This window comes from Synchiropus splendidus, chromosome 18 (assembly GCF_027744825.2).
Source record: "Synchiropus splendidus isolate RoL2022-P1 chromosome 18, RoL_Sspl_1.0, whole genome shotgun sequence".
In the NCBI taxonomy this organism is placed as follows: domain Eukaryota; kingdom Metazoa; phylum Chordata; class Actinopteri; order Syngnathiformes; family Callionymidae; genus Synchiropus; species Synchiropus splendidus.
Genome location: NC_071351.1, coordinates 5,055,536 through 5,073,397, shown reverse-complemented (window position 1 = coordinate 5,073,397; position 17,862 = coordinate 5,055,536). Strand labels below are relative to the sequence as shown.

General features: G+C 44.2%; 3 protein-coding genes across 7 annotated transcripts in view; 2 read left to right on the top strand and 1 right to left on the bottom strand.

The window, feature by feature from the left end:
* Positions 1-259: 259 nt before the first annotated feature.
* LOC128749920 (keratin, type II cytoskeletal 8-like) lies at positions 260-3,850 on the top strand. The gene is made up of 9 exons (XM_053849930.1): positions 260-823; positions 1,712-1,920; positions 1,995-2,055; positions 2,125-2,220; positions 2,291-2,455; positions 2,530-2,655; positions 2,727-2,947; positions 3,020-3,075; positions 3,147-3,850. The coding sequence occupies exons 1-9, from the start codon at positions 368-370 to the stop codon at positions 3,374-3,376; spliced, it is 1,620 nt and encodes a 539-aa protein (XP_053705905.1). The 5' UTR covers positions 260-367; the 3' UTR covers positions 3,377-3,850.
* Positions 3,851-5,200: 1,350 nt separating this feature from the next.
* Positions 5,201-9,863, bottom strand: zgc:171775 (STKc_p38 domain-containing protein). 2 transcript variants are annotated; one of them, XM_053849933.1, is made up of 12 exons: positions 9,688-9,863; positions 8,564-8,693; positions 8,165-8,223; positions 7,837-7,948; positions 7,378-7,407; positions 6,774-6,821; positions 6,590-6,704; positions 6,445-6,516; positions 6,153-6,232; positions 6,010-6,088; positions 5,615-5,788; positions 5,201-5,534 (listed from the first exon to the last, which is right to left on the bottom strand). In XM_053849933.1, the coding sequence occupies exons 1-12, from the start codon at positions 9,819-9,821 to the stop codon at positions 5,473-5,475; spliced, it is 1,095 nt and encodes a 364-aa protein (XP_053705908.1). In that variant the 5' UTR covers positions 9,822-9,863; the 3' UTR covers positions 5,201-5,472. The 2 variants fall into 2 exon arrangements, with proteins under 2 accessions (XP_053705908.1, XP_053705907.1); XM_053849932.1 differs by having other exon boundaries at positions 6,590-6,821.
* A 1,290-nt stretch (positions 9,864-11,153) lies between these two features.
* The window catches only part of LOC128749919 (plexin-B1-like), a 46,940-nt gene continuing 40,231 nt past the window's right edge, over positions 11,154-17,862 (top strand). For all 4 annotated transcript variants that reach the window (XM_053849929.1, XM_053849926.1, XM_053849925.1 and 1 more), the window contains exon 1: positions 11,154-11,349. The gene's annotated coding sequence lies outside the window, so the exon portion shown is untranslated. The remainder of the gene's footprint in view (positions 11,350-17,862) is intronic.

The following is a 17,862-nucleotide window of genomic DNA, read 5'->3' as shown; positions in this document are numbered from 1 at the left end:
GGCCACGCCAAACTTTCTTCCCTCCCGTCCCACCCCAGGCTCCGATGCCAGTCTGCCGCGAGCGGCCGGGTGTGTCGAGCCCATATCAATTTACAGGGGTGGCACAGATACCTGTCTGACAGGCTGTGCAGCTCTGGCTCCGCCCACATCCCAGCATGTGCACTTTCAGGATCCAGGTAATTGGAGGACGCAGCGGAGGAGGTGTATCACGTTTGATCCTCCTCCTCTGCTAGATCAGCATAAAAACCCATCACTGACTGGGAGAAGACGCTTAGAGGGACTCGACTCTCCTCTTAGTGGACTCTGCTGCTCTGCTGAACCTCTTTCTGTGCTCCTTTTTCCCTTGGGATCACAACCATTTGAAAGAATGGCGAGCTCAAGAATGAGTTTCAAATCAACATCGCGCTCAAGCTATGGTGGTAGTGGATCTCTCCGAGGAGGAGTAGGAGTAGGAGGAGGAGGAAGTAGCTTTGTCAGCTTTGGCAGTGGTGGTGGCGGCGGCAGCGCCGCATTGGGTGGAGGTCTGACGTCTTACAGCTCAAGATCTGTCATTATTCCGACTAAAACTACAATGTCCATGGCCAGTGGTATGGGTGGAGGCGGCGGTGCCTATGGCGTTTCATACAGTGCGTTGGGTGGCGCTAGTGGATTCGGTGGCGCTGGTGGTGCAGCCTTTTGTGCACCAATTGGCAATGTGCAATACAACCAGAGTCTCCTGTCCCCAATGCAAATTGATATCGACCCAACCATCCAGTCTGTGAGAATGCAGGAGAAAGAAGACATCAAGAACCTGAACAACCGCTTCGCTTCATTCATCGAGAGGGTGAGCTGTCTTTTTTTTTTTTGCTTTGCTGCTGCTAATAGCTGCTAAGTGTACATCTTAAATCTCAACATCTAAAATTGACCATTTAGGTTAGCGCATGTGGGCGACTGCCCGCTGTCCTCACAAGAGCGAGGCCGGAAACACTAGAGTGCCATATCATGTGACTGACAGAGGAAGAGATCGGGTTGTTTGTTGTCATGGTGCACTGTAATGCACGGGGTTAGTTCGAAGGAGACGTGAGAAAGTGCTTCATTGGCTTTTCCTTCTGTGTCCACAAACCACACCTTTGTGTATCCTAAAGCAGGTCCTGATGTTTATTTTACTACCTCATGATGCAACCATTGGGCTGCTAATGTTGAGCCTTCTAGTTAACATATGGAACTGAGGCAAGATAGTTAGATAGTTAACATTGGATTCTTCCATTGACAGTTTGACTTTTGTGCAAGCCGACGCAAGCTCAGGGATTCTCCGTGTTTGCTGGGCGTGGCAAGATGAGGTGTGGTCTTTACGATCCCCGCCCCCACACGCACACATCACACCTTCAGTTGGATCATGGAACAAGCCACAGCTTGAGCCGGATCGTGATCTGACGCGATTTGCCAAAGTGATCTCATCCTGGTTTCAGGGGAGAGAAAGTCGGTGATGAGTCCAACAGCTTTTCCGTGTGGGGCTTGTCATGCGCCGATACTGGTTCACACAAGGGCCTTTTTTGTGCAGCAAAGTCACACAGGGGTGTGGCACCGTGGATCACCTGAGAAAAGTTAAACATACAAGACAAACAAATGTTGCCCGAAGATGAGAAAATGCAGGAGAATATTTTTTTACCACTCAAAATGGAAAGTGCTGTTCAGGCATTAGACCTAAGCCCCAGATGATGCCCTGTTTCAGGTCCGCTCCCTGGAGCAGCAGAACAAAATGCTGGAGACCAAGTGGAGCCTGCTGCAGGAGCAGACCACCACCCGCTCTAACATCGACGCCATGTTCGAGGCCTACATCGCCAACCTGCGCAGACAGCTGGACGGGCTGGGCAATGAGAAGATGAAGCTGGAGGGAGAGCTGAGGAACATGCAAGGACTGGTGGAGGATTTCAAGAACAAGTAAGAGCACAGCCTCCTGAGAAGGATTCGCCAAGTGCATTGTGTACATGTCTGAAATGAGGTCATTCATTTAGATACGAGGATGAAATCAACAAGCGTGCTGGTGTGGAGAACGAGTTTGTCCTCCTGAAGAAGGTAAACGTCTGCCAACTGAGGCTTGGGAGCAACATTCTCAATTGCTTTTTCCCCCACTTCTCCCCATAGGATGTCGACGCCGCCTACATGAACAAGGTTGAGCTGGAGGCCAAAGTTGATTCCCTTCAGGATGAGATTGCCTTCCTCAGAGCTGTCTTCGAGGCTGTAAGAATCGAAATGCAGCATCATCTACCCCCAGACTTCAGCGATATACACTTTGAAATACCTTTCTCAGGAACTGGCCGAGCTCCAAGGACAGATCAAGGACACATCCGTCATTGTGGAGATGGACAACTCCCGCGGTTTGGACATGGACGCCATCGTGGCTGAAGTTAAGGCTCAGTATGAACAAGTTTCTGCCAAAGCTAAAGAAGACGCTGAGTGTTGGTACCACCAGAAGGTAAGAGGAAACAAGAAGCATCTGTGCAGAGGATGGTGAATGAAATCAGGAAACAATCTGTCCATGTATTCTAGTATCAAGAAATGCAGGACTCAGCAGGACAGTATGGACAAGACATCCGCAACACCAAGAGCGAGATTGCTGAGCTTAACCGCATGATTGCCCGTCTCCAGAATGAGATTGAGAACGTCAAGGCTCAGGTAGGCACTTGCTCTGTAAACCTCCAGCGCAGTTGAAGAATAAGTCTAACATCAAACCATTCCAAACCTAGCGAGCCACCCTCGAGGCTCAGATCGCAGAGGCAGAGGAGCGCGGGGAGCTGGCCGTGAAGGACGCCAGGGTCCGCATCAAGGACCTTGAGGAAGCTCTGCAGAGAGCAAAGCAGGACATGGCCCGCCAAGTCCGTGAATACCAGGAACTCATGAATGTCAAACTCGCCTTGGACATTGAGATCGCCACATACAAGAAGCTGCTGGAGGGAGAGGAAGCCAGGTAAGGAACGCCGCACTTTTATGTTCTTAAATTTGGAGGCTTGCATCTGAATAGAATGTGATGCTTTCACAGAATCACCGCTCCTTTAGCTGCAAACGTCTTAATTCAGCAGTCCTCCAGCAGTTCCGGTATGATTCCACTCATGCATTGATTTTCAAAATGTAACTGAAGGTTAAACTGTCTAATTTTGTCATTGCAGCTGGAGGAGCTGGAGGAGCTGGAGGAGTAGGATATCTCAGCGGCGGCGGAGGAGGATACAGCATTGGCGGCGGAGGATATGGCGGGGCCATGGGCATGAGCATGGGCATGGGCGGGGCCATGGGCATGGGCATGGGCATGGGCGGGGGCATGGGCGGGGGCATGGTAAAAAGCATGGGCTACAGCAGCAGCAGCAGCACCCGCATGGGCAGCAGTAGCCTCAGGCGCTAAGAAAATCTATCTTTCCCACCAATCTCCATGCAACTTCACCCTTCCACCTCTTCTTCCCCCCCCACACCTGAACCATTCCTTCTACATTGGGCAGATCCACAGAAATGCACAGCTCTTGTACACTCACAAAACCACACTGGAAGCACGGCAGAGCCAGAGAAATCCCAAGAAAAAAGTCAGTCCTCTCTATCAGTGGTCAGTCAGCCTGGTTGCCGGATGTGCTGTCATGTAGACAAGAGCCACACTCTTGTAGTGTCCTGTCAGAGAGTCCTTTAAGAGCAACTATCAGGGAGCCGAAACACCCCTGACGCCGTGTTCACCTGTCGGGGTTTCTGTCGCTCAACTGATCCTGTGATGCTGTTCCACCGCGAGTGTCACTCTGAATGAGAAAACCTAGATAAGGCTGACTGTATCCACCAGATTTAATGTGAGTGTGTACCATCAAGTGTGTATTAAATCTGACTTCAAAATTCATTCCCGCTTCTTGTCTTTCTTGTGTTTGGTGTGATCCCAAAATATGAAAGCAAAAGTGGTATTTATTCAATTCCACTGTGCTACTGTGGCGAGAGACAATGCTACTTTAAAGCTGAGTGAGCCAACAGAGAAAAAAAAGATCGATTCCAGTATTTCCTTCAGAAAAATCAGTTCAAAATAGTCTTTAAAAAAGGCAAACATTTTGAACACAAGAACGTGAAAGGGCTTAAATGACAACTCTCCTGCAGTGTAACTAGCTAGTAGCTCAATGCTAACTGCTCCGACTTATAGTTTTACATGTCTCTTTTTTTTTTTTTTTTTTTAAATCACTTGGTTTTGAGTTTGTTCCTGAAAGACAAACTAAACAAACTAAACTAAAGCCACAGGCTTGTGCGCGAAGCATGTTACATAAGTTCCCAGTGTCTGATGAAAACGTGTAACAAGGTGAACAATATTTGCGTCGATCAATCAAACTAATACCGGGAAGCCGCAGGCGTGCGTGGCTCCACAAATCCAAGAAAGCGTGGAAGAAAGACGAGGCGAGGTGAAAGGTTAAGAGACATAAAAAGTTTGGATCTTCACAGACGCATGCCATTTGAAAACCATAGAGGCCAGAAAATGCTGACAAAGTAAATCAGCGCCATCTAGCGTTTGTTGTTCTCTTTGCGTTACGTCGGTTTCCTGCGACTGTGGTCCTTAAACACGCATTTGTGCCTGCAGTTTTACCCCTTTGGTTCTTTGGTAAGTGACTTTGGTAGTTACAGCATGTCGTCTGACTCCAGGACTTTTCATCCATCCATCCATCGTCGCCTGCTTATCCGTTGCCGGGTCGCGGGGCAGCAGCTTCAGGAGGTCACGCCAAACGCCCTTCTCCTGAGCGACATCCACCAGCACCGACTGGGGGATCCCGAGACGCTCCCAGGCCAGCGTAGAGATGTCATCTCTCCACCTGGTCCTGGGTAGACCCGTCGGTCAGCTGACTCCTCTCAGTGTGGAGAAGCAGCGGCTCTACTCCGAGCCTCTCCCGAGTGACAGAACTTCTCACCCCATCTCTAAGGGAGAGGCCTGCCACCCACTTCAGCCGCTTGTATCCGGGACCTTGCTCTCTCGGTCATGACCCAAATCTCATGACAGGAGGACTTCTCATATGAAACCGAAAAGTTGGCTTTCTCCTTTTCTAAAGTGCGTTGCTGCCATCTGTAGATCATCTATGAGTATTGATTCTCCATTTTTTTTAATATCTCCCTTTAATAATAGTTTGTTGACATCAGTAAATCTACTGTTTTTTTTTCTCCCTTTACAAACAGGTCTGAATCTAGCAATGTTCACACAACATAGAAGCAAGCAACACTGTTTGAACGGTTTATTTATTTTTAATTTCAAGCAGTGCTGTTATTCTTTTTCTTTTTTCTTTTTAAGCACAACGTTTCAGTCCATTCAGCCTGCCATCTTGTAACTGGACAGGAATAGAATACAGTCTCACAACGTCTCATTTGGGGGTGTCACCCCCTTTTGTTGTTCCTGTGAATGTACTGCAACATCTTCCTCCATTAAAAAAAAAAAAGTTTGTAGCAGTCCAAACAGCACTGCAGACTGGACGTCCAGCGACCTGACAATGCCCCCTATATAGCAGTCTTACTGGGGTCATCTGGGTCGAATGTCATTATCTCCATGTGGATCAGACCTAGTTGGGCAAAAGCAGAAGGTAATATGTAAAGCAGGAGTGTGGCTGGGTCGGCGTCAACATCCCTCCGCACGACTCACTCTTCCACTCTCCGACTGCCAGCTCCAGACTCTCGAAGGAGTCGTCATAGGGCGGTGAGTCCGGCTCGCACTCCGGGTCGTGGTACTCAGCCAGATAGGGGTGAGAGAGCCCCTGCTGGGCTGTCAGTCTGGTCTCCGGATCCAGCAGCAGCATCCCCTCCAACAGCGACACAGCTGCAGGCAGCGAGTCGGAAATGCATTGCTTTTGGGAACTAAATCGCATACATGACAACAAGTGCACTTGCAACACTCAGTCATTCTTAAAAAAAAAAAATATATATATATATATATATATATATATATATATATATATATATATATATATATATATATATATATATATATATATATATATATATATGTATATAAACACACATTAAAGTGCGTCAGCTCACCATTTTCCTCCATGGATGAAAACACCTCCCGAAAGTTTTTCTTCTTCTGTGGTGGGAGGCCCTGAACATACGACTGAGCCTGAGGGGGAGGAATAAGTTTATTTTGACATATTAACTTGAGGTTTTCATTCAGGTGGAGTTACGTCTTTGCTCTGCATCTTCTGGACAAGAGAGGAGTCTGGCGTCCCGGTCAGTCGGAGGATCTTTTTCAGCTGATCAATGCCTGAATGTGCTGGTTAAACAAGTCATTGGATGCACTTTTTGTATTTTACACATCTGTTTTTTTTAACCTGTTAGAGGTGTAAATGTCTAAAAACTAAGTTCAGACCCATCCAAACATCCATCAGACCAGTTATCATATTAAAAAGAAATCCATAAAAGTCTGACTTTCCTCAGTGTTTACTTGTGTTTTTGGAAGAGTCTCTTGAAGGATACTGTCATGTCCAGGGAAAAGAACTTGCCCGGTGATCATCTCCGCCAGGATGCAGGCAGCTGACCACACATCCACTGATGCACACAGAAGAGCAGAAGGATTGACACGGTCGGTCTTCGCCTTCATGTTTCCACGCAACAGTCGAACCTGTCTGGCTGTAGTGCATCCAGTTGAAGATGACCTCCGGAGCCCTGTACCAGCGAGTCACAACGTAGCCGGTCATTTCACTCTCAGTGTGTCTCGCCAGGCCGAAATCCAGAATCTGATGATAGAGGTAGAAAAACGCTGAGAGGACGTGGTCATCACCCTTCCAGGGGGCGTGTGTTTGTACCTTCAGTTCACAGTTCTCATTGACAGCAAGGTTGCCAGGCTTCAAATCCTGAAAACAAATCACTTGCTGACTTCTTCTTGTACACATTACTTATGCAATAGCAATATATTACACAAAGACTACCTCGATACTGACCATGTATAGAGGTAAATCTGTGCCAAGATTGGAATCCAAAGCAAATGAAATTGAATATGAAAAAATAACTCTTGTTAAGAATTGTTATTAATAAAAATTTCAATACGAAAATATATAGATATATTTGTAGTTGAAATGAAAAGTTGAAATAAAAACATTTTGAATTTAAAAAATAGAATTAAAAATCCCCATCGTAAACCTTTTTTTCACTTTCAAAATGTATTTAAAAGTTCAAAACATTTTGCATGTCTAAACTCTCTTTTTAGACTCCTGTTTCCTGTTTTCTTCCCTTTTAAAATGACACAAATATTTTAAATAATAATTTGATATTCTACATTGTTGAGTACAGGGCAACAGAAGAGAGTCATATTGGTATGAGCTCCAAAAACATTTCAACATTTCCCTGGAATTTTTATTCACCGTGAGACAAAGTTTTGGTTGTGACAGAGCTAAATGGAGAAGGACTCACCCGATGAATGATCCCAGCAGAATGAATGTACTGCAAATGAAGAGAAAACAGCCATTCGGTTAAGAAGAATAAATATAAAGAATGTATTCTACATATGTTTTAAGTCATCAACAGTCAAATGTCCTCATTTTTTCCAAGAACTGTCCACAAACATGGTTGTTGTTTGACGTTGCTGTTCAATATGTTTCACCATTTCACCAGTTTGTTTGTTTGTTAGGAATTGAAAAAAAAAACAGCCAGAAACACACACAAATACAGTATATAAACACATATTTCTGGAAGCAATAACGTGATAGATCATCACAGGACATTATCAAGTCTTAAGGGAGGTCGAGACTATTTCTTTCCTCAGTGCGCCTTATCTACGTATGTAATGTAATGTCGAAGTTGTCAGAGATGAACACAGTCTAATGTCTTGTTCTGAGCTGAACAGAAGGACGCCTGAGTTCCGTCTCTCACCTTAAGTCCCCGCAGAAGCTGGTAAAAAAGATAGGTGATGATGCGATCTGTCAGTCTCCGTTTCTTCATGATGTGACCCAGATCCTGAGCTACGAACGGCATCACCAAGTAGCTGAAACAGACCGACAACAGAAGTCACCAGAAGACCTGCTAGGTTTAGTAACATATTGTCAAGGGTCAGGTTGAGTTCTGGGATGACCTTGCTGAGGTGACCTTTCACTGCTGAACGTGTTTCAGCTTGCTGTCAACCAGCATGAAGATCTTCTCTCTCACAGACACATCTCAACACGCTGCAACAAATAGCAGCGGAATGTGGTTCTTCACTTACAAAGTCTGGAATTTCTCCAGGGAAATATCAGGTGTGAAGACGTCTAGGAGGCAGATCACCTATGTGGGAAAGAGAAAAACTATTTTTACATCCCAAATCTCTGAATCTTTGTGGAGATCCACTGAGCAAAGAGCCAAATTCCAGCTCCACTCATGTTTGTTTGCTCAACAAGTGTTTTCCACACAAACAAACATAGTTTTTTCTCAGCTCTTTGTCTGAAAGATTCGCTCCAAAAAGCCACCTTATGTAACGTCATTAGCAGGAACATTCCTGCATGTGGGCTCCAATAACACACACACACACACTTGGCTGGTGGCTTTTGTAAGAGATTACAGGCTGCTGTTGCATGTCAACAAAGGTCCTCACTGTCCTGCTCAAGGAGCTGCATCTGAGGCTTACGTTTTCGTGTTGTATATGTCGCAGCAGCCGCAGTTCTCTGTAGCCTCGCTTGGCGTGGATGAGTGACTGGAAGGGACGATACAGCTTCTTGATGGCCACCTTCTCCTTGGTCTGCTGATCCTGGGCTGAGCTTAACAAGAAGAACACACAGGCACAAGCTTAGCTGCAAGGGCAATATGGAGGACCAGTAGTCAACACTTCAGCTGACTCATCACTATTGTTTCCCTTTTCACCATTATATATTTAGCTTTCTTTTTTTTTTTTTGCAAATATAGTTGAATAAATTATAAAATTTTATTAGTTTTTAAATTTTGTATTTATTCACATGCTTATTTATTAGGATGCTTGTCGACCTTTTTTGGGTTACAGTAGTGGAAATATATTAATGAATTTATGTTATGTAAAAACACTGTGTTATTTTATTTTTATAAAATAGAAGCACTACTTTTTGTTGGGTAGTAATACAGCAGTCGTGCATAAGTGATTCGCCTGCCCATTAATACATGTGTGTGTTTGTTGTCCGGTGGTTCAGGAAAATAAACGGATGCAAAAGAGTATCACTGGCTGAGTTCCTAATTGTTTGCATGCACGTCGGGAATATATATATATATATATATATATATATATATATATATATATATATATATATATATATATATATATATATATATATATATATATATATATATATATTTTTTTTTTTTTTTTTTTTTTTTCCACTGCTTACTGGGATCTATGGTGGAAACATTTTATGAACGACAATAGTGCAGCCATAAAGAACACTGGTCGTGGTTGGATGATCTGTGATGGCCAGGACATTCTTGTGGTATCAGGAGACTTGCATCGACTTGTTGACTCGCCTCAGGCAACACACAGTTCTGCTTCTGTCGCAAGAATGTTTGGACAAGCACCTTCGGTTTTTAAATAAATTTAATTTAATTAATAAAACTCTTAACCTGCCGATACTATATCATGAGCATTAAACCGTTTCGAAATGTTATATTTAAAATGATTTTTTTTTTTTATGTCACTGGTGTTTTTGCATTGAGTGCATTGGTAAACTAAAAGTCAAACGCTCGCCGTCGAGTCCCGTCCTTGACCACCTCCTCCCGGGGGCCACTCACCACACCGTCCCGTAGGCTCCGGAGCCAACCGGCCGCAGAGCTGCGTATCTCTTCGGGACCTCCCATGTCGTTTTCTGGATCTCCAGTCTGTGGAAACCGTCTCGGACAGGCGAGTCCTTTCCTGGCGACTCCATGGTTCAGTGCAAAGTCCGCTCTCGACAGTTGTGACCACCTGACAGGTGAAGCAGAGGTAAAGCAACGCCGGACTCGCGCGCGCCAATAACCACGCCCCTTCGCACTCCTTTCCGCGCCCTCACTCAATACCGATTTAAACCAAATTTATGTCCATTATAAGAAGTAAAAATACACTTCAACTCAAGTGTGACGCATCATCTACACACAAATACACTTGTAGAACACAAGCGCCATGGAATTAATGTTAGTTCAAGACCCTTCATTTTTGTGTCATTGATGACTGACAGCGACTCCTTTAATAAAAGTATATTGTTATTCTATTGTATTGTTCGCCCTCTTGGTCGAAAACAATCTTAAAAACGGCTCTGAGTGTATGTTGACACTGTACCACTAGAGGGCAGTCACGACCATTTATTGATGAGAACAGCGAGCGGAGCGATGTTATTTTGAAATATTATTTTGGACATTGTGTCAGATTGATCACAGTCAACACAAGGCAAGTGGAATATAAATAGGATTTATTTCGATTTTTCGAATGCGACTGACAGATTCCTAGGGCCGTTCGTTGAATTCTACAGCAGAACACTGTATGTTGTGGAATGACTGCAGCGCCAGAATTAAATGATAAAGAAGGGATCTGAAATGGAGACATGAACTGGAAACAAAGTGGAAATATGTATTATGTATGTGTATTTATTCATAACCTAATCTGGATGCTCACTTTTTTTTTCTTAAAAAATGCTATTTTCAATTTGTATTGATGCAGATTTTTGTGTTTAAAGTGTCTTTCTTTATCAACTATTTTGTCGTCACATCGCATTTCATTCATTTACCGACTCCCGCAGGTCACACAAGAACAAAGCTACAAGTCAGAATACCAACACAAACAATAAGACGTGTTGTCTGGAGATCGCCTTCAAAATAAGAGGTCTTGTTTCTTTGTCACATTAATTTTATTTTTAACTTCATTTGTGTTTGAGCCGCCACACAACCCTGTCCTTGAAGTGTACCAATGGTATGATGTTCAGAGCTTTGACATATTCACTTGCACTATTCCTCAGCAGTTAGGAAGCACGCCACAGAAGTTAATGTTAAAATGGTTACGCAAATTGACACGCGATTAGAAAATATTTTGCGGTGAAATTGTCGAACGTAAGCGAACATGTAGTGAAGTGAAAATGTTGAAAGGGAAGGCGAGGCAAATGAACTCGCGTTCCCTCTTTTTGCGACGCGCTATTATTTTGAAGGCGGAGCGGATAACTTCCTGCCCCGCCAGATCGAACCTTTTTAGCTTGATTCAGCGTCGGCGTGGACGCGCTCAGACTGGAGAAACAACGGGGACGCTACACTCGGCTGCGCCGGCTTCACTCGCCTGCCCAAACACACACGCACACGCTCTCTCGGTCCTCGAGTTTTTCTTGCTTGTTTTAAACCCCGTGGACTTTGGGTGAAGTTACCGCCGGTGTTTGGTGCCCGCTCCCTCTCTCAACATCACCGACGGCGGAGTCTTCCACGAACCACCAACAGGTATTGCCGCCGCTCGTTTCTGTAGCTTTAAATGAGACCTTTGAGTTCGTTTTTTTAGCTGCTGAGCGCGTTGGAAACTCGGCGCCATGGTGTGTTTTGTGTGAAGTTGGAGTGGCACTTCTGTGTGGATGGTGGGCACATCCCATCTGACTTCCGTTTTTATTTCACGCTGAATATACAGTGGCGTTAAGGTCTGTGGTGGGCGAGGGCTTCAGGCCACACGCACACACACTCGCACACACACCCTGAACCCACACTTCTTTTGTCAGCTGATGTCGGAATGTGTGTGAGATGTGTGAGCCAAATGGCAAATGCCCTTGTTCACCTGCCAGCACACACACATGGACAAACACAAGTGCTCTATTTACTGCCTCGTTTACGATTCAGCGATGATCTGATCTGACAGTGAACTTGAATGAGTTGTGTGTGTCTGTCTGTGTGTGTGTGTGTTCCTGGAACTTGGTGTGTCAGCAGAGGCCCCCGCCGCCTCATTAGCGGTCCGCTTTATATTCCTGTCCCAGGCTGCTTTATCATGAGGTACATGATGGACTCGCATGCTTGAACCGCTTGGTCCATCTGTGACCAAACTTACATTCACCTTTGGGAAGTGAAGCCCAAACACTATGAGTCAGGCGACTCGCTTCATGAGCTTTTGAGCAGGGCCCTGATCGTACACGGGACAAGAGGAGGCTTCTTGTCCTGGACAGAATGCTGTGTATTCACAGATCATTTTTACATAGTAGACCAGCGTCCAGTATGACACACATCATACTTTGATTTCCTACTTTTTTTAAGTACTTTCTGGTTACACAATTGACCGTGTATTGATGACAGGACCGAAATATGTCAGTGGGTCACAGGCCTTATGTTGCCTCAGGCTCAGGAAGTTTGCCATTGATAATCCAGTAGGATTTTTGATCTGTATACTGAGTCCTGTCGAGTTTATTTCAGCACTTAATAATTCACTACCATTCCAGGTTGTAGTTTTACAGAACATATTAGATAAGATTAGATAGATTTTGCTCCCTTTCCTTTACCAATAGACCTTGGAAAAGTATGACCCAGGGGCCACAAGTGACCCTCTGCCTTTTGGTTCTGCGGCCCTCATGAGGTCACAGCAAAAACAGTAAAAAACGTATTGTACTTTTTTTTTTTTTTTTTTTAAATAACTAATGAGTGTGTTTTTGTGCTTTTCTTCCCCCAACTTTCAGTTATATTGACATTTTATATTAAAGAGCAATGCTCATTCGAAAATCTATAATAATTATCATTATTTATTTTTAAATAATAAAAATGGTTTTTTTTTTAACCTTCTTTTATAATATTTTAAAACAACATTTAAAAATCTTTTCTACTGCCCTTCTTAACAGTCATGGTGTATAATGTGGCCCCTCTACAGGAGAGGATGGTTTGACTTTTGTACTTGGTGGATGGACATGGCTCCAGAATGACATTGGTGCATCAGAGTCAGAGTGAAAGGATGCATGGCTGTTGGCGACAGTGAGATTTTGTCCCAGATTTGAACTCATGTAACCACTGGGGAACAAAGGAACTGCCTTTTCAAATCTCACTTGGTTTCCTTTCATCTAGTTTGGTGGCTGATATGAAGTGGTCTGGGTTGCCATCCGGACCAGAAGGTTGAAGGCCACTTCAGCTGCAGCTGGGCTTTTCAGAGCCAGAGAGCAATGTCCCTGCAGCTGAAGGCCAGAGCGCGGCTGCGCCCGACCCGTTATGATTTATAGGCGTCGAGGGTCTGCCTGAGTCTCGGTTAAGTAGCTGGCCTTTCAACTGCGTGAGAACTGGAAGTGAGTGGGGTGTTTTTTTTGGAGACGGGAGCCCAGGTTGGTCGCTCCTCGGGCATCTGTTGTTCTCAGGTGTCACCTCCTGGATGGATTGTAGCCCCCGTGTCAGCTGCCGGCGGCAAGAGATGCCACCGCCGGGGGACAAATGGCCGCCATGAGGCACGTTAATGTGATGAGCTGCGTGAGTCACATCATGGCATGCGTCAGATCGGAGCATGTTCAAATCTGTCGATTTTCACGTGTGGACTGGACATGGATTTGCAATATGGTGACTCACAGCTGTGATGTAAGCCACTTTGCAAGATTAAGAATAATGAGTACAAACCACTTGTGCTGTGACAAAGTGGTGGGATTGTTGAATGAATTGCCCTGTCTTTGTTTACCGTGAAAAAAAACAGAATAACCGTTTTGCTTCTGATTTCCCAAGCATTTTACTTTCTTTTTTTATTTCCTATTTTGTTTCCACGGCTCCTCAGGGCGTCTCAAATCTGGAGCTTGAAAGGAGGAAATTGAGTTAAAGCCACATGAATGCACCAAGACTTTTTAAAGTTTTTCCTCTAATGTCCTTCACACGTCTGTGTCGGTGAACGCTTCTTTGCCGGGATAACTGACCCACCTCAGCATGCCACAGTGTCCAGACGGCATGCTGAGGTGCCACACTGAGGGAAGGTCTGCCAGAGCTGCTGCCCTTGAATTGAAGGTTCATTTCCCCAGTACCAGAAATGATCTCCAGAAGTTGTCTGTACATCCAACTGGCCTCATATACCGTACCTGAGAGTGGACTGTATGTTTAGAAACAGTCTTAGATCTTTAGGTCTTTGAGTTCAGCTCATAAAAATGGGGGCAAAAAAGTGTTCATATTTTTGTTCATTGGACTAAGACTGAAAAGGAGAAATACAGTGAAATGATCAATCTTTTTTAGATATTATTTTTATCGCTTCATGTCATATTTTCTCATCTAACTCATGAAATAATAGTCACCATCTTCTTTTCATTTTTCTATTCTTTTTTTCAAAATTTGAATGTGCAAAACATAATGTTTTAACATGTTCTCTTCAAAATAATTTTATTACTATTGAAATGATGGCAGATGAAGGGGGGATAGATGATTTTAGATTTTTTTTTTTTTTTTTTTTTTAACGAATTGGTGAGGAGCAAACAGAATTCTCTGCTCCTCCTCTGATGATGGACGTGCAGTGTCGCTCTCTTTATAGCTGGTGGAGCAGCTGGTGGTTGCTCTGGCTTGGTGTTTGTGCTGCAGCAGGGCGTGTTGGTGGAGAATTTGCAGAAAACACTTGCTGGGGCTCCACTCAGACCACAGGCATCCCTGGGAAGATAAGGAGACTGACTGCCATTGTGCGAGCCTCTGTTTTCCTCCCGGCATACCTCCCTCAAACAGGCACCACTTTGGCAAACATAACCCAAATGCTTCCAAGACGCCTGACCAGAGTTCACATGTCTGCTGGGAAGATTGGAGCCCGACAGGGAGTTTGGCCGACACTCAGTTTGGCATCCGAATAAATTCTTCTTTTTTGTTTGCATCGACCTTTAGCCACTGTATTTACATGTGATTCCCCAGCATCCTTTTTACCAGCTTCTTGGGGAGATCACTGATCTTCAGATTAACCTGAAGTTTCAAAAGTGGGCGAGGCCGTGACTCTTTCCTCCCACATGGTGATTCATGACTGAATTGCCACATCATGGCAGGTTGTCCTTAAAAGTGATTTCCAATCAAATTCCATATGAAACTCTGGAGTCAGTCACATGGAGCAATGAAATTGGCTTACGAGATGGGTATTTAGCTTTTGCATATTAATATGAACATCTGAGTGTTTTCATTTTTATTTACATTATTTATTTACTTTACTAAACTGAATTAGATATTATTTATTTTTCCCACAATGGGAAACAAATGTATCTAATGTAATATAAATCAATAATGTAAATAATAATAATAATAAGAAATAAAATGCACCAAAACTTGCAACCAACTGCCACCAAATCTAACACAAAAAATAAATAAATAAAATGTATTAAACGATAGCTTGATGAGTGAGTGAATTTGACTGGTAAACTCAATTATAAAATGTGAGATGATCACAGACTAGTAGCTCATTTTTTTTTTTTTTTTTCATTTTATATATATATATTTTTTTTTTGTGAATGGGCTCTGAGGTTCCCCTGTTTTATACTGGATCAGGTGCTCAACTCTTCAGATTTTGTGCAGTTGATCTGTATTTTATGGTTTGCAGACTTTATTTCTCAAAAATGTTTTGATTTAAGGCTTAAGATTAAATTGTCAAGCATGTCATAATTCATAAGTACATTTGGTTGCACCGTGTCTGAGTTGCCACACTGTTGGCAAAATATTGAAGATCTTCTGCTTTCATTTTTCCGGAGCAGCGAGACGAGAGTGTCTGCTTTCCTTCATTTTCTAATCCATGAGATGAGTGTTATTAGCATCTGAATATGAGCGTTTCCAACAGGGATAAATCTGCATTCAGTCAGTTTTTGGCAGCGCATTGTCTGGAAAAAAAAAATTGGAATTGCTTCTTCCATTCTTGCTCTTCCTTTGCAAAGAACCAAGGAAATTTCATCAGTTTAGAGGAGCCCGTCTGAATTTAAAAGGTGTCTAATCCAATACAGTTTGGATTAAAACCCAGTAACGTAATCCTTCCCCCCGACATCTAATCTGTTTAGAGCAGTGAAAGCTTGTGGTGTAGAAGCCAGAGGGTGTGGCTTTATTGTCGCGAGGCGACCCTCAGGCCCGGGACAGTTGGTACGTGCCATGCCACCAACCCTTGGCCCTCGGCCCCCATACCCTGCTCCCCGGAGAGCCCCAGCCCAACTCCCAGACAAAACCTTCGCCCCCCCTCCTAACCCTCCCCCCAGCTGTCCTTTTCTATATGATAGCCTCCGGCTCTCAGCCTCTCAATTCACCTTTTCCTTAGAGAACATACAGATGTTCCTTTTGTCCATCAAAGGTAATTCATCACAACTTCAAGAGCACTTGACAGTACATTTTCCATACGCTTCTTAAAGACCACTCAAAAGGGATTTGCTGTGTAAGATACGATGGATAAGCAGCGTCCAATTTGATGCTGGTGAAATATTTCAGTAGTCGTCTTACCAAGACCTTATTGATCGCTATACACTTGTTATTCTAAGACGTGTACTTGAGTGAAGAATCAAGAGTCAACAACACAAATAATCAACAGTCAAAAACCCTAAGAAGCTTTTGGTTGGGTGACGGACGGCTAAGCATTAAAGCGGAGTTGACTCCAGTCGGAAACATAAACCCTTCCCCACATAAGCTGTCGCCCCCAACACCCAGTGCCAGGCCTCTGGACAGTTGTTTTTTGGACTCAGTGGAGCTATGCCCGGGATTCCACTGACTCACAAGTGGGACATTCCCTTTCTTCAAGGAATTCCAGGTTTATCCAGCATGCACCGACAACTGTCAGCGCTCAGTCAAAGCATGACCTCGGTCGGACCCTGGGATTAATTGTGTCTTTTATCACCATCAGCCAGCGAAAGATCGACATCTTTTGCATGCGATGCGAACATCTGGGACTCGATCGATTAAACAACCCCAACTTGACTCTTTTACTTGGCTGTCAGCGGAAGCTAATAGATGTGGGATTACATGTTTGTACACAGCGAAAGCTCATCCCGCGGCGATCGCTAAGTCAGCGTTGGCCTGCAGGCGCTCATTGTTGAGCGGGGCGTTGATCAGATCTGCAGGTTCATTAGCAGTGAAAGGGACTTGGCTGTCGAGATCCCCACTGATAGCAGAGGCCTCAAATCTCCTTGGGCTATTCAAGAGAATGAGGCGCATTATGAGGTGTGTTTTATGGTGGGTCAACAGGAATTTTGATGGAGCCCCCGATAACACGTTTATTCCCAACACTTGTTTTGGTGACAGGCTTGACAGTGTGTGTCAGTCGTGGTGGCCGTATTCTAGAGTGTTTATGTTTACAGCAAATAGTCAGCTTGCTGCGCCCTTTTTTTCATTTGCAACATGGCAGAGAAATCCCCCTAAATCGGCCCCCGATTAATGAGGAGCTGAGTAATGAGGTGGAAGATTAAACCTATAGGCTGAGACGGTTGGTCTCCCAGTGTGGTGTCCAGAGCCAGAGGACGCGGCGGACTCCTGCCTGCCTGGTCGGTCAGTTTGAAGGAATGTTCATCAACTAAATCACTGAGGTTTAAGTCAATCCCAGCTCACACCAGGCCGGTCAGTGGATTACAGGGATAACAAGTCACCTCTCACCACCCGAGTCGGCCGGCAGATCGGAGAGCTACCTGATCTTTTTGGACGAATAAAACTTGTGTTACCAAGTCTCGGAAACACGAGCCTTTCTGGGCGCAAAAGCTGATTCAAGCAGGTGAAATGTGGAAATTTATCTGCCACTTAATGAAGAGGAATTGCTACACGCCTAAGCTGTTGTGGTTAGTCTTTGTAAGAGAGGATGAACAAGCTTCTTAAATGGATCGCGTCTGATCTTCCTAGTTATATGTGACATAGTTTAGCCTGTTTTGTTTTTGTTGGAAGAAAACTTCTTCACCTGAAATGAGGGTGGATTTTAACCATTTGCAAAATAGTGTGTACCTCCTGAAGAAAAAAGAAAAACATTTATTCGCATTCGCAACATTTTTTATTGTGAGTTTGTGTGAGCGGTCAGTTGCTTGAAAGTTGTTTTTTAGATCC

Bases quoted from the DNA above. Each gene is read 5' to 3' on its own strand.
- LOC128749920 (XM_053849930.1), top strand. From the start codon at position 368: ATGGCGAGCTCAAGAATGAGTTTCAAATCAACATCGCGCTCAAGCTAT. The intron at 1,921-1,994 runs GTAAGAGCACAG...TCATTCATTTAG, and splicing joins GTGGAGGATTTCAAGAACAA to ATACGAGGATGAAATCAACA. The intron at 3,076-3,146 runs GTATGATTCCAC...TTGTCATTGCAG, and splicing joins GCAGTCCTCCAGCAGTTCCG to CTGGAGGAGCTGGAGGAGCT.
- zgc:171775 (XM_053849932.1), bottom strand. From the start codon at position 9,821: ATGGAGTCGCCAGGAAAGGACTCGCCTGTCCGAGACGGTTTCCACAGA. The intron at 7,408-7,836 runs GTGAGAGACGGA...CTTCATTTGCAG, and splicing joins AGCTTCTGCGGGGACTTAAG to TACATTCATTCTGCTGGGAT. The intron at 6,517-6,589 runs GTTCGACTGTTG...TGTGTGCATCAG, and splicing joins GATGCACTACAGCCAGACAG to TGGATGTGTGGTCAGCTGCC.